The sequence below is a fragment of the Oncorhynchus mykiss genome, chromosome 13 (assembly GCF_057628025.1).
Source record: "Oncorhynchus mykiss isolate SJ-2025 chromosome 13, ASM5762802v1, whole genome shotgun sequence".
Lineage (NCBI taxonomy): Eukaryota > Metazoa > Chordata > Actinopteri > Salmoniformes > Salmonidae > Oncorhynchus > Oncorhynchus mykiss.
In genome coordinates, this window is record NC_143034.1 from 74517751 (window position 1) to 74534501 (window position 16751).

At 42.6% G+C, this 16751-nt stretch overlaps 1 protein-coding gene across 2 annotated transcripts in view; it reads left to right on the forward strand.

Moving 5' to 3' along the window:
- Positions 1-2096: 2096 nt before the first annotated feature.
- LOC110487469 (NLR family CARD domain-containing protein 3-like) overlaps positions 2097-16751 on the forward strand; it is a 33773-nt gene continuing 19118 nt past the window's right edge. For both annotated transcript variants that reach the window (XM_090197595.1, XM_090197596.1), the window contains exon 1: positions 2097-2476. In XM_090197595.1, the coding sequence (XP_090053721.1) occupies positions 2175-2476 (302 nt within the window). In that variant the 5' untranslated portion in view covers positions 2097-2174. The remainder of the gene's footprint in view (positions 2477-16751) is intronic.

Below are 16751 nucleotides of genomic sequence, written 5' to 3' on the forward strand. Positions count from 1 at the left end.
TGGACACTACTTACAGGCTAAGTCTAGATATTCTCCTCCATTTCCTCTGCTGGACACTACTTACAGGCTAAGTCTAGATATTCTCCTCCATTTCCTCTGCTGGACACTACTTACAGGCTAAGTCTAGATATTCTCCTCCATTTCCTCTGCTGGACACTACTTACAGTCTTAGTCTAGATATTCTCCTCCATTTCCTCTGCTGGACACTACTTACAGTCTTAGTCTAGATATTCTCCTCCATTTCTTCTGCCGGACACTACTTACAGTCTTAGTCTAGATATTCTCCTCCATTTCCTCTGCTGGACACTACTTACAGGCTAAGTCTAGATATTCTCCTCCATTTCCTCTGCTGGACACTACTTACAGTCTTAGTCTAGATATTATTCTCCATTTCTTCTGCCGGACACTACTTACAGTCTTAGTCTAGATATTATTCTCCATTTCCTCTGCTGGACACTACTTACAGTCTTAGTCTAGATATTCTCCTCCATTTCCTCTGCTGGACACTACTTACAGGCTAAGTCTAGATATTCTCCTCCATTTCCTCTGCTGGACACTACTTACAGTCTTAGTCTAGATATTCTCCTCCATTTCCTCTGCTGGACACTACTTACAGTCTTAGTCTAGATATTCTCCTCCATTTCTTCTGCCGGACACTACTTATAGTCTTAGTCTAGATATTCTCCTCCATTTCCTCTGCTGGACACTACTTACAGGCTAAGTCTAGATATTCTTCTCCATTTCCTCTGCTGGACACTACTTACAGTCTTAGTCTAGATATTATTCTCCATTTCCTCTGCTGGACACTACTTACAGTCTTAGTCTAGATATTCTTCTCCATTTCCTCTGCTGGACACTACTTACAGTCTTAGTCTAGATATTCTCCTCCATTTCTTCTGCCGGACACTACTTACAGTCTTAGTCTAGATATTCTCCTCCATTTCCTCTGCTGGACACTACTTACAGGCTAAGTCTAGATATTCTTCTCCATTTCCTCTGCTGGACACTACTTACAGTCTTAGTCTAGATATTCTTCTCCATTTCCTCTGCTGGACACTACTTACAGTCTTAGTCTAGATATTATTCTCCATTTCCTCTGCCGGACACTACTTACAGTCTTAGTCTAGATATTCTCCTCCATTTCTTCTGCCGGACACTACTTACAGTCTTAGTCTAGATATTCTCCTCCATTTCCTCTGCTGGACACTACTTACAGTCTTAGTCTAGATATTATTCTCCATTTCTTCTGCCGGACACTACTTACAGTCTTAGTCTAGATATTATTCTCCATTTCCTCTGCTGGACACTACTTACAGTCTTAGTCTAGATATTCTCCTCCATTTCCTCTGCTGGACACTACTTACAGGCTAAGTCTAGATATTCTCCTCCATTTCCTCTGCTGGACACTACTTACAGTCTTAGTCTAGATATTCTCCTCCATTTCCTCTGCTGGACACTACTTACAGTCTTAGTCTAGATATTCTCCTCCATTTCTTCTGCCGGACACTACTTACAGTCTTAGTCTAGATATTCTCCTCCATTTCCTCTGCTGGACACTACTTACAGTCTTAGTCTAGATATTCTCCTCCATTTCCTCTGCTGGACACTACTTACAGTCTGTCTAGATATTCTCCTCCATTTCCTCTGCTGGACACTACTTACAGTCTTATTCTAGATATTCTCCTCCATTTCTTCTGCCGGACACTACTTACAGTCTTATTCTAGATATTCTTCTCCATTTCCTCTGCTGGACACTACTTACAGTCTTAGTCTAGATATTATTCTCCATTTCTTCTGCTGGATACTACTTACAGTCTTAGTCTAGATACTCTTCTCCATTTCCTCTGTTGGACACTACTTACAGTCTCTTATTCTAGATATTCTTCTCCATTTCCTCTGCTGGACACTACTGGACACAGGAGTGTCTTTGAGAAACCTTCCTAAAACCCCACCTGTTTCTTCTAGGTTGTTGTTGGTGACTCTTTGATTTCTTTATTGTTGGGGAATGTAGCAATATTCATATGATCGCATTAAATCACCTGACTGTTTGGATGTTTCTGTTTGTAAATATTTTGGGAATTTTATGAATGAAAGAGAATAATTTACAATCAAGAATTTCTTGTCACTGTGTTAACCTCAACCAACATTCTCTGTTTAGGGGTCAGAGCTCTAAAATGAGTCTCTCTGGAGAGAGAGAGGAAGGGGGCCTTGCCTCTGAAATGGGTCTCTCTGGGGAGAGAGAGGAAGGGGGCCTTGCCTCTGAAATGGGTCTCTCTGGGGAGAGAGAGGAAGGGGGCCTTGCCTCTGAAATGAGTCTCTCTGGAGAGAGAGAGGAAGGGGGCCTTGCCTCTGAAATGGGTCTCTCTGGGGAGAGAGAGGAGGGGGGCCCTGCTGAAATGGGTCTCTCTGGGGAGAGAGAGGAGGGGGGCCCTGCTGAAATGGGTCTCTCTGGGGAACATGACACCAAAGCTAAGAGGTGAGATAAACATTTTCTTTAAGAATTTATGAAGGCTTTCTTTCCAAAACGATACATCGCGTAATTTTTTTATTTTTTATTCCATCAGAAATGATTGTTTATGGGTGGGTAGCTTCAATATTACCTTTCTCAGTGTGTATAAAACATTTTCATCAGGGCAAATTCATTCTGGCATTTTAAAATGGACATTACGAACTTTAGAATACTTTTTAAACCTTAAATAAACTACAAGTTTGAATTTCCTGCCGTGCAGGAAAATTCCTGCAATTACAGGATGATCAAATTAAGATACACCAACCGTACACTAACTCTCTTGGTCTGGTTTCCGATAGCGATGGAATTTAGGCTTACGAGGAGTGTTTTAAAGAAGCATCTTCCCTACAACGGCCGAAGACATAACATGCAGTTTCCTAAAACACCACGCAGAGAGAACTGTTGCTAAGTGCATCTTGGAGCATGTGTCGATACTGATAGGATGGAAAGAAAGGGCTCTCAGATCAGTTTCTCCATTCAAATCTTTCCTTAACATTTATAATTAGCTGATTTATTTTTTTCTTAGTGATACAACCCCAAAGTGGAATAGTTGACCTATTTACCTAGTTGGCTTGTTGTTGTGAAATATTTGTCTCCAGGCACATTCAAGTTGCGAGAACCATAAGACGGAAGAATGTATTCTGACAGGCAGACTGGAAGCACGTCATTTGAACGGTGCTCTCGGCATATCAAATAGCTGAATTTTTGTTTACGCTTGTCAGTGAAAAGCATCTAAAAAAGGCCTATATTTCAGAATAGTCTACAATCACTGGTAAACACAAAAGAGAGGAGACATAGAAACAAGTAACCTGTCTTTAGGTCATCAAAATCCTCAACTCGCAATAGGCTATTGAGTGAACAGTAATATCTTATTCGGCACTATATAGCAGAGAACATCAGCCCCAGTGAGTGCTGTCTTTATCATCACTATATAGCAGAGAACATCAGCCCCAGTGAGTGCTGTCTTTATAATCACTATATAGCAGAGAACATCAGCCCCAGTGAGTGCTGTCTTTATCATCACTATATAGCACAGAACATCAGCCCCAGTGAGTGCTGTCTTTATCATCACTATATAGCAGAGAACATCAGCCCCAGTGAGTGCTGTCTTTATCATCACTATATAGCAGAGAACATCAGCCCCAGTGAGTGCTGTCTTTATCATCACTATATAGCAGAGAACATCAGCCCCAGTGAGTGCTGTCTTTATCATCACTATATAGCAGAGAACATCAGCCCCAGTGAGTGCTGTCTTTATCATCACTATATAGCAGAGAACATCAGCCCCAGTGAGTGCTGTCTTTATAATCACTATATAGCAGAGAGCATCAGCCCCAGTGAGTGCTGTCTTTATAATCACTATATAGCAGAGAACATCAGCCCCAGTGAGTGCTGTCTTTATCATCACTATATAGCACAGAACATCAGCCCCAGTGAGTGCTGTCTTTATCATCACTATATAGCACAGAACATCAGCCCCAGTGAGTGCTGTCTTTATCATCACTATATAGCAGAGAACATCAGCCCCAGTGAGTGTTGTCTTTATAATCACTATATAGCAGAGAACATCAGCCCCAGTGAGTGCTGTCTTTATAATCACTATATAGCAGAGAACATCAGCCCCAGTGAGTGCTGTCTTTATAATCACTATATAGCAGAGAACATCAGCCCCAGTGAGTGCTGTCTTTATCATCAATATATAGCAGAGAACATCAGCCCCAGTGAGTGCTGTCTTTATCATCACTATATAGCACAGAACATCAGCCCCAGTGAGTGCTGTCTTTATCATCACTATATAGCACAGAACATCAGCCCCAGTGAGTGCTGTCTTTATAATCACTATATAGCAGAGAACATCAGCCCCAGTGAGTGCTGTCTTTATCATCACTATATAGCAGAGAACATCAGCCCCAGTGAGTGTTGTCTTTATAATCACTGTATAGCAGAGAGCATCAGCCCCAGTGAGTGTTGTCTTTATCATCACTATATAGCACAGAACATCAGCCCCAGTGAGTGCTGTCTTTATCATCACTATATAGCAGAGAGCATCAGCCCCAGTGAGTGCTGTCTTTATCATCACTATATAGCAGAGAACATCAGCCCCAGTGAGTGTTGTCTTTATAATCACTATATAGCAGAGAGCATCAGCCCCAGTGAGTGCTGTCTTTATCATCACTATATAGCAGAGAGCATCAGCCCCAGTGAGTGCTGTCTTTATCATCACTATATAGCAGAGAGCATCAGCCCCAGTGAGTGTTGTCTTTATCATCACTATATAGCAGAGAACATCAGCCCCAGTGAGTGCTGTCTTTATCATCACTATATAGCAGAGAACATCAGCCCCAGTGAGTGTTGTCTTTATAATCACTATATATATATTATTAACTGATTACTATCCAATCTACTATTAACTATATATATATATATATATATATAGTCAGTTATATTATTAATTTATTAATATCCAATCAACTATTAACTATATATATATATATAGTCAGTTAAATTATTAACTTATTACTATACCATCTACTAATAATGTAACTGACTATATATATATCGTTAATAGTAGATAGTAATCAGTTAATAATTTAACTGACTGTATATATAGATAATAGTAGATTGGATAGTAATAAGTTAGTAATATAACTGACTATATATATAGTTAATAACGTATTACTATCCACTTTAGGAATGGGAGGCTGTTTTACATTAGTCTGCAAATGCATTGATAGATCTATCAATGCATTTGCAGACTAATGTAAAACAGCCTCCCATTCCTAAAGTGGATAGTAATACGTTATTAACTATATGTATAGTCAGTTATATTATTTACCTAACTTATGCAATACTTTATTATAAGGGCAAATCTTTTTTTGTTTATTTTTTGGGATGTTGCTTCCTCTATCTTCAAACTCAAGTTTGGCCAAGACCAAAATCAAGCTTAGTAGTATCTGTTTTATCTTGGGACAAAGTGTCCTGGTTCAATTGCCTTCTGTTTCAGAGGAAATAGAGTGTCAAATGACCAAATTCCATAAAAAACCAAGGAAACAGCAGTAAGTGCTGCATTTTACTTTATTCCACCATGTTTTACTGCAGTTACTGAGGTTCTCCTTGTTATTCTATCAGACTCCGATATCAGGCCATACCACCATGTTTTACTGCAGTTACTGAGGTTTTACCTTGTTATTCTATCAGACTCCGATATCAGGCCATACCACCATGTTTTACTGCAGTTACTGAGGTTCTCCTTGTTATTCTATCAGACTCCGATATCAGGCCATACCACCATGTTTTACTGCAGTTACTGAGGTTTTACCTTGTTATTCTATCAGACTCCGATATCAGGCCATACCACCATGTTTTACTGCAGTTACTGAGGTTTTACCTTGTTATTCTATCAGACTCCGATATCAGGCCATACCACCATGTTTTACTGCAGTTACTGAGGTTCTCCTTGTTATTCTATCAGACTCCGATATCAGGCCATACCACCATGTTTTACTGCAGTTACTGAGGTTTTACCTTGTTATTCTATCAGACTCCGATATCAGGCCATACCACCATGTTTTACTGCAGTTACTGAGGTTTTCCTTGTTATTCTATCAGACTCCGATATCAGGCCATACCACCATGTTTTACTGCAGTTACTGAGGTTGTCCTTGTTATTCTATCAGACTCCGATATCAGGCCATACCACCATGTTTTACTGCAGTTACTGAGGTTGTCCTTGTTATTCTATCAGACTCCGATATCAGGCCATACCACCATGTTTTACTGCAGTTACTGAGGTTGTCCTTGTTATTCTATCAGACTCCGATATCAGGCCATTCCACCATGTTTTACTGCAGTTACTGAGGTTTTACCTTGTTATTCTATCAGACTCCGATATCAGGCCATACCACCATGTTTTACTGCAGTTACTGAGGTTCTCCTTGTTATTCTATCAGACTCCGATATCAGGCCATACCACCATGTTTTACTGCAGTTACTGAGGTTTTACCTTGTTATTCTATCAGACTCCGATATCAGGCCATACCACCATGTTTTACTGCAGTTACTGAGGTTTTACCTTGTTATTCTATCAGACTCCGATATCAGGCCATACCACCATGTCAACCACCCTCACACACTCCATGAGGGGCGGCAGGGTAGCCTAGTGGTTAAAGTGTTGGACTAGTAACCGGAAGGTTGCAAGTTCAAACCCCCGAGCTGACTAGGGGGTCGTTCTGCCCCCACTGTTCCTAGGCCGTCATTGAAAATAAGAATTTGTCGAGTTAAATAAAGGTAAAATAAAATAAAAAATGAGACAGCCAGTGATTCAGTTATCACCAGAATAAACATGGCACAACGGTTGAACTCATATTGAAACGCAAATACCCAGATAATGGTAAAAAAGAGGGCAAACAAAATATATAAATAATAGCTAACAATAAGAAAATGACAGAATTGATAGTAATCTTTTAGTATATTTAATGAAATAACCTCATGGCCAAAAAATTGTTGGCCAAAACAGGAAAACAAAACTACATAACACCATTAGGGGCTTCTGAGTTGAGCAGCGGTCTAATGCACTGCATCTCAGTGCAAGAGGCATCACTACAGTCCCTGGTTCAAATCCAGGCTGTATCAGCCTTGATTGGAAGTCCCATAGGGCAGCGCACAATTGGCCCAGCGTTATCCGGGTTTGGCCTGAACAGGCCGTCATTGTAAATAAGAATTTGTTCTTAACTGACTGGCCTAGTTAAATAAAGGTTTCAATTCATTTAAATACAGTTGAATGTGGTTGGAACTCTCAAACTGTTTCCATCCAACAGAAAACCAACATGAAAGTTGGATCAACACATTTAGATTTCAAGATACTGCACTTTGCTTTTTGCATTACCCATATCGCTGTTTAAGGTCAAACAAAGGCAGAGTGCAGTATCCATTTTTTAGGGGTCATAGGTCAGGTCATTGGTCGTGGTTGATATGCATGGAGAGCAAAAGAAACATTTGTCTCAGATTCACTGTCAGTGTAGCTGCTCTTTGCCTTTGTAGGACAGTAGTTCAGGTGGCTCTTTGCCTTAATCTGCCTCCTGTCCCTCCTATCGCCATGGGTACACTTTTCTGAAAACAATGACACCATACTTTGCTTAAACCTGTTCTGCCAGTTCATTACCAAAAAGATGAAAAGATAGTTCACACATTCATCATTTAGGGTTACTATCAAACAGATATGTCACATTTCTGGTTCGTCCATAATGTGGTTCCTGCTTGTAGCAGGCCTCGTTTACAGGAATCCTTTCCTCTAACTATAAATCACATGATTTCATGAGAAACATTTTCTGCAGTGAAAGGGTAATGCAAGTCAACGTGTCTTTGGATGAATGTCAACAAGATGTATAACCAGCATTGTTAAAATTCAAGCTGACCAGACCAGTTCACACCTTATGAGAAGACAATGTTCAACTGTAGTCCATGAAGAGGTATTAGGATTATGAGCACAGCTACTATGGCGTACAATTGCAAACTGCCGCTACACATTTGGTGAAAGATGGGTCAAGACCAAAATCAGGCTTTGTAGTAATATCTGTTATATCTAGTGACAAAGTATCCTAGTTCAATTATCTTCCGCTTCAGAGAAAATGGATGTAACTTTAAAATCCCAGTAAAATCAACCTGCTGCCCCACATGGGGGGATATATCTGTTACATATAGGTGATGGAGGAGAGGGGGGATATATCTGTTACATATAGGTGATGGAGGAGAGGGGGGATATATCTGTTACATATAGGTGATGGAGGAGAGGGGGGATATATCTGTTACATATAGGTGATGGAGGAGAGGGGGGATATATCTGTTACATATAGGTGATGGAGGAGAGGGGGGATATATCTGTTACATATAGGTGATGGAGGAGAGGGGGGATATATCTGTTACATATAGGTGATGGAGGAGAGGGGGGATATATCTGTTACATATAGGTGATGGAGGAGAGGGGGGATATATCTGTTACATATAGGTGGAGGAGGAGAGGGGGGATATATCTGTTACATATAGGTGATGGAGGAGAAGGAGAGGGGATATATCTGTTACATATAGGTGATGGAGGAGAGGGGGGATATATCTGTTACATATAGGTGATGGAGGAGAAGGAGAGGGGGATATATCTGTTACATATAGGTGATGGAGGAGAGGGGGGATATATCTGTTACATATAGGTGATGGAGGAGAAGGAGAGGGGGGATATATCTGTTACATATAGGTGGAGGAGGAGAGGGGGGATATATCTGTTACATATAGGTGATGGAGGAGAGGGGGGATATATCTGTTACATATAGGTGATGGAGGAGAGGGGGATATATCTGTTACATATAGGTGATGGAGGAGAGGGGGGATATATCTGTTACATATAGGTGGAGGAGGAGAGGGGGGATATATCTGTTACATATAGGTGATGGAGGAGAGGGGGGATATATCTGTTACATGTAGGTGATGGAGGAGAGGGGGGATATATCTGTTACATATAGGTGATGGAGGAGAGGGGGGATATATCTGTTACATATAGGTGATGGAGGAGAGGGGGGATATATCTGTTACATGTAGGTGATGGAGGAGAGGGGGGATATATCTGTTACATATAGGTGATGGAGGAGAGGGGGGATATATCTGTTACATATAGGTGGAGGAGGAGAGGGGGGATATATCTGTTACATATAGGTGATGGAGGAGAGGGGGGATATATCTGTTACATGTAGGTGATGGAGGAGAGGGGGGATATATCTGTTACATATAGGTGATGGAGGAGAGGGGGGATATATCTGTTACATGTAGGTGATGGAGGAGAGGGGGGATATATCTGTTACATATAGGTGATGGAGGAGAGGGGGGATATATCTGTTACATATAGGTGATGGAGGAGAGGGGGGATATATCTGTTACATATAGGTGATGGAGGAGAGGGGGGATATATCTGTTACATATAGGTGATGGAGGAGAGGGGGGATATATCTGTTACATATAGGTGATGGAGGAGAGGGGGGATATATCTGTTACATATAGGTGATGGAGGAGAGGGGGGATATATCTGTTACATATAGGTGATGGAGGAGAGGGGGGATATATCTGTTACATATAGGTGATGGAGGAGAAGGAGAGGGGGATATATCTGTTACATAGAGGTGATGAAGGAGAGGGGGGATATATCTGTTACATATAGGTGATGGAGGAGAAGGAGAGGGGGGATATATCTGTTACATATAGGTGATGGAGGAGAGGGGGGATATATCTGTTACATATAGGTGATGGAGGAGAAGGAGAGGGGGGATATATATGTTACATATAGGTGATGGAGGAGAGGGGGGATATATCTGTTACATATAGGTGATGGAGGAGAGGGGGGATATATCTGTTACATATAGGTGATGGAGGAGAGGGGGGATATATCTGTTACATATAGGTGATGGAGGAGAGGGGGGATATATCTGTTACATATAGGTGATGGAGGAGAGGGGGATATATCTGTTACATATAGGTGATGGAGGAGAGGGGGGATATATCTGTTACATATAGGTGATGGAGGAGAGGGGGGATATATCTGTTACATATAGGTGATGGAGGAGAGGGGGGATATATCTGTTACATATAGGTGATGGAGGAGAAGGGGGATATATCTGTTACATATAGGTGATGGAGGAGAGGGGGGATATATCTGTTACATATAGGTGATGGAGGAGAGGGGGGATATATCTGTTACATATAGGTGATGGAGGTGAGGGGGGATATATCTGTTACATATAGGTGATGGAGGAGAAGGAGAGGGGGGATATATCTGTTACATATAGGTGATGGAGGAGAGGGGGATATATCTGTTACATAGAGGTGATGGAGGAGAAGGAGAGGGGGGATATATCTGTTACATATAGGTGATGGAGGAGAGGGGGGATATATCTGTTACATATAGGTGATGGAGGTGAGGGGGGATATATCTGTTACATATAGGTGATGGAGGAGAGGGGGGATATATCTGTTACATATAGGTGATGGAGGAGAGGGGGGATATATCTGTTACATATAGGTGATGGAGGTGAGGGGGGATATATCTGTTACATATAGGTGATGGAGGAGAGGGGGGATATATCTGTTACATAAGGTGATGGAGGAGAGGGGGGATATATCTGTTACATATAGGTGATGGAGGAGAGGGGGGATATATCTGTTACATATAGGTGATGGAGGAGAGGGGGATATATCTGTTACATATAGGTGATGGAGGAGAGGGGAGATATATCTGTTACATAGAGGTGATGGAGGAGAAGGAGAGGGGGGATATATCTGTTACATATAGGTGATGGAGGAGAGGGGGGATATATCTGTTACATATAGGTGATGGAGGTGAGGGGGGATATATCTGTTACATATAGGTGATGGAGGAGAGGGGGGATATATCTGTTACATATAGGTGATGGAGGAGAGGGGGGATATATCTGTTACATATAGGTGATGGAGGAGAGGGGGGATATATCTGTTACATATAGGTGATGGAGGTGAGGGGGGATATATCTGTTACATATAGGTGATGGAGGAGAGGGGGGGATATATCTGTTACATAGAGGTGATGGAGGAGAAGGAGAGGGGGGATATATCTGTTGCATAGAGGTGATGGAGGAGAAGGAGAGGGGGGATATATCTGTTACATATAGGTGATGGAGGAGAGGGGGGATATATCTGTTACATATAGGTGATGGAGGAGAAGGAGAGGGGGGATATATCTGTTGCATAGAGGTGATGGAGGAGAAGGAGAGGGGGGATATATCTGTTACATATAGGTGATGGAGGAGAGGGGGGATATATCTGTTACATATAGGTGATGGAGGAGAAGGAGAGGGGGGATATATCTGTTACATATAGGTGATGGAGGAGGAGAGGGGGGATATATCTGTTACATATAGGTGATGGAGGAGAGGGGGGATATATCTGTTACATATAGGTGATGGAGGAGAGGGGGGATATATCTGTTACATATAGGTGATGGAGGAGAGGGGGGATATATCTGTTACATATAGGTGATGGAGGTGAGGGGGGATATATCTGTTACATATAGGTGATGGAGGAGAAGGAGAGGGGGGATATATCTGTTACATATAGGTGATGGAGGAGAGGGGGATATATCTGTTACATAGAGGTGATGGAGGAGAAGGAGAGGGGGGATATATCTGTTACATATAGGTGATGGAGGAGAGGGGGGATATATCTGTTACATATAGGTGATGGAGGTGAGGGGGGATATATCTGTTACATATAGGTGATGGAGGAGAGGGGGGATATATCTGTTACATATAGGTGATGGAGGAGAGGGGGGATATATCTGTTACATATAGGTGATGGAGGTGAGGGGGGATATATCTGTTACATATAGGTGATGGAGGAGAGGGGGGATATATCTGTTACATATAGGTGATGGAGGAGAGGGGGGATATATCTGTTACATATAGGTGATGGAGGAGAGGGGGATATATCTGTTACATATAGGTGATGGAGGAGAGGGGGGATATATCTGTTACATAGAGGTGATGGAGGAGAAGGAGAGGGGGGATATATCTGTTACATATAGGTGATGGAGGAGAGGGGGGATATATCTGTTACATATAGGTGATGGAGGTGAGGGGGGATATATCTGTTACATATAGGTGATGGAGGAGAGGGGGGATATATCTGTTACATATAGGTGATGGAGGAGAGGGGGGATATATCTGTTACATATAGGTGATGGAGGAGAGGGGGGATATATCTGTTACATATAGGTGATGGAGGTGAGGGGGGATATATCTGTTACATATAGGTGATGGAGGAGAGGGGGGGATATATCTGTTACATAGAGGTGATGGAGGAGAAGGAGAGGGGGGATATATCTGTTGCATAGAGGTGATGGAGGAGAAGGAGAGGGGGGATATATCTGTTACATATAGGTGATGGAGGAGAGGGGGGATATATCTGTTACATATAGGTGATGGAGGAGAAGGAGAGGGGGGATATATCTGTTGCATAGAGGTGATGGAGGAGAAGGAGAGGGGGGATATATCTGTTACATATAGGTGATGGAGGAGAGGGGGGATATATCTGTTACATATAGGTGATGGAGGAGAAGGAGAGGGGGGATATATCTGTTACATATAGGTGATGGAGGAGGAGAGGGGGGATATATCTGTTACATATAGGTGATGGAGGAGAGGGGGGATATATCTGTTACATATAGGTGATGGAGGAGAGGGGGATATATCTGTTACATATAGGTGATGGAGGAGAGGGGGGATATATCTGTTACATATAGGTGATGGAGGAGGAGAGGGGGGATATATCTGTTACATATAGGTGATGGAGGAGAGGGGGGATATATCTGTTACATATAGGTGATGGAGGAGGAGAGGGGGGATATATCTGTTACATATAGGTGATGGAGGAGAGGGGGATATATCTGTTACATATAGGTGATGGAGGAGAGGGGGGATATATCTGTTACATATAGGTGATGGAGGAGGAGAGGGGGGATATATCTGTTACATATAGGTGATGGAGGAGAGGGGGGATATATCTGTTACATATAGGTGATGGAGGAGAGGGGGGATATATCTGTTACATATAGGTGATGGAGGAGAGGGGGGATATATCTGTTACATATAGGTGATGGAGGAGAGGGGGATATATCTGTTACATATAGGTGATGGAGGAGAGGGGGGATATATCTGTTACATATAGGTGATGGAGGAGGAGAGGGGGGATATATCTGTTACATATAGGTGATGGAGGAGAGGGGGGATATATCTGTTACATATAGGTGATGGAGGAGAGGGGGGATATATCTGTTACATATAGGTGATGGAGGAGAGGGGGGATATATCTGTTACATATAGGTGATGGAGGAGAGGGGGGATATATCTGTTACATATAGGTGATGGAGGAGAAGGAGAGGGGGGATATATCTGTTACATATAGGTGATGGAGGAGAGGGGGGATATATCTGTTACATATAGGTGATGGAGGAGAGGGGGGATATATCTGTTACATATAGGTGATGGAGGAGAAGGAGAGGGGGGATATATCTGTTACATATAGGTGATGGAGGAGAGGGGGGATATATCTGTTACATATAGGTGATGGAGGAGAAGGAGAGGGGGGATATATCTGTTACATATAGGTGATGGAGGAGAGGGGGGATATATCTGTTACATATAGGTGATGGAGGAGAAGGAGAGGGGGATATATCTGTTACATATAGGTGATGTAGGAGAAGGAGAGGGGGGATATTTTGTTACATATAGGTGATGGAGGAGAGGGGGGATATATCTGTTACATATAGGTGATGGAGGAGAAGGAGAGGGGGATATATCTGTTACATATAGGTGATGGAGGAGAAGGAGAGGGGGGATATATCTGTTACATATAGGTGATGGAGGAGAAGGAAAGGGGGGATATATCTGTTACATATAGGTGATGGAGGAGAGGGGGGATATATCTGTTACATATAGGTGATGGAGGAGAAGGAGAGGGGGGATATATCTGTTACATATAGGTGATGGAGGAGAAGGAAAGGGGGGATATATCTGTTACATATAGGTGATGGAGGAGAGGGGGGATATATCTGTTACATATAGGTGATGGAGGAGAAGGAGAGGGGGGATATATCTGTTACATATAGGTGATGGAGGAGAGGGGGGATATATCTGTTACATATAGGTGATGGAGGAGAGGGGGGATATATCTGTTACATATAGGTGATGGAGGAGAAGGAGAGGGGGGATATATCTGTTACATATAGGTGATGGAGGAGAGGGGGGATATATCTGTTACATATAGGTGATGGAGGAGAGGGGGATATATCTGTTACATATAGGTGATGGAGGAGAGGGGGATATATCTGTTACATATAGGTGATGGAGGAGAAGGAGAGGGGGGATATATCTGTTACATATAGGTGATGGAGGAGAGGGGGGATATATCTGTTACATATAGGTGATGGAGGAGAGGGGGATATATCTGTTACATATAGGTGATGGAGGAGAAGGAGAGGGGGGATATATCTGTTACATATAGGTGATGGAGGAGAGGGGGGATATATCTGTTACATATAGGTGATGGAGGAGAAGGAGAGGGGGGATATATCTGTTACATATAGGTGATGGAGGAGAAGGAAAGGGGGGATATATCTGTTACATATAGGTGATGGAGGAGAGGGGGGATATATCTGTTACATATAGGTGATGGAGGAGAAGGAGAGGGGGGATATATCTGTTACATATAGGTGATGGAGGAGAAGGAAAGGGGGGATATATCTGTTACATATAGGTGATGAAGGAGAGGGGGATATATCTGTTACATATAGGTGATGGAGGAGAAGGAGAGGGGGGATATATCTGTTACATATAGGTGATGGAGGAGAGGGGGGATATATCTGTTACATATAGGTGATGGAGGAGAAGGAGAGGGGGATATATCTGTTACATATAGGTGATGGAGGAGAAGGAGAGGGGGATATATAGTTACATATAGGTGATGAAGGAGAGGGGGATATATCTGTTACATATAGGTGATGGAGGAGAAGGAGAGGGGGGATATATCTGTTACATATAGGTGGAGGAGGAGAGGGGGGATATATCTGTTACATATAGGTGATGGAGGAGAGGGGGGATATATCTGTTACATATAGGTGATGGAGGAGAGGGGGGATATATTGTTACATATAGGTGATGGAGGAGAAGGAGAGGGGGGATATATCTGTTACATATAGGTGATGGAGGAGAAGGAGAGGGGGATATATCTGTTACATATAGGTGATGGAGGAGAAGGAGAGGGGGATATATCTGTTACATATAGGTGATGAAGGAGAAGGAGAGGGGGGATATATCTGTTACATATAGGTGATGGAGGAGAGGGGGGATATATCTGTTACATATAGGTGATGGAGGAGAGGGGGGATATATCTGTTGCATAGAGGTGATGGAGGAGAAGGAGAGGGGGGATATATCTGTTACATATAGGTGATGGAGGAGAGGGGGGATATATCTGTTGCATAGAGGTGATGGAGGAGAAGGAGAGGGGGGATATATCTGTTGCATAGAGGTGATGGAGGAGAAGGAGAGGGGGGATATATCTGTTACATATAGGTGATGGAGGAGAGGGGGGATATATCTGTTGCATAGAGGTGATGGAGGAGAAGGAGAGGGGATATATCTGTTACATATAGGTGATGAAGGAGAGGGGGGATATATCTGTTACATATAGGTGATGGAGGAGAAGGAGAGGGGATATATCTGTTGCATAGAGGTGATGGAGGAGAAGGAGAGGGGGGATATATCTGTTGCATAGAGGTGATGGAGGAGAAGGAGAGGGGGGATATATCTGTTACATATAGGTGATGGAGGAGAGGGGGGATATATCTGTTGCATAGAGGTGATGGAGGAGAAGGAGAGGGGATATATCTGTTACATATAGGTGATGGAGGAGAGGGGGATATATCTGTTACATATAGGTGATGGAGGAGAAGGAGAGGGGGGATATATCTGTTGCATAGAGGTGATGGAGGAGAAGGAGAGGGGGGATATATCTGTTACATATAGGTGATGGAGGAGAGGGGGGATATATCTGTTACATATAGGTGATGGAGGAGAAGGAGAGGGGGGATATATCTGTTACATATAGGTGGAGGAGGAGAGGGGGGATATATCTGTTACATATAGGTGATGGAGGAGAGGGGGGATATATCTGTTACATATAGGTGATGGAGGAGAAGGAGAGGGGGATATATCTGTTACATATAGGTGATGGAGGAGAAGGAGAGGGGGATATATTGTTACATATAGGTGATGGAGGAGAGGGGGGATATATCTGTTACATATAGGTGATGGAGGAGAGGGGGGATATATCTGTTACATATAGGTGATGGAGGAGAGGGGGGATATATCTGTTACATATAGGTGATGGAGGAGAGGGGGGATATATCTGTTACATATAGGTGATGGAGAGAAGGAGAGGGGGATATATAGTTACATATAGGTGATGAAGGAAAAGGAGAGGGGGATATATCTGTTACATATAGGTGATGGAGAGAAGGAGAGGGGGATATATAGTTACATATAGGTGATGAAGGAGAAGGAGAGGGGGGATATATCTGTTACATATAGGTGATGAAGGAGAGGGGGATACATCTGTTGCATAGAGGTGATGGAGGAGAAGGAGAGGGGGGATATATCTGTTACATATAGGT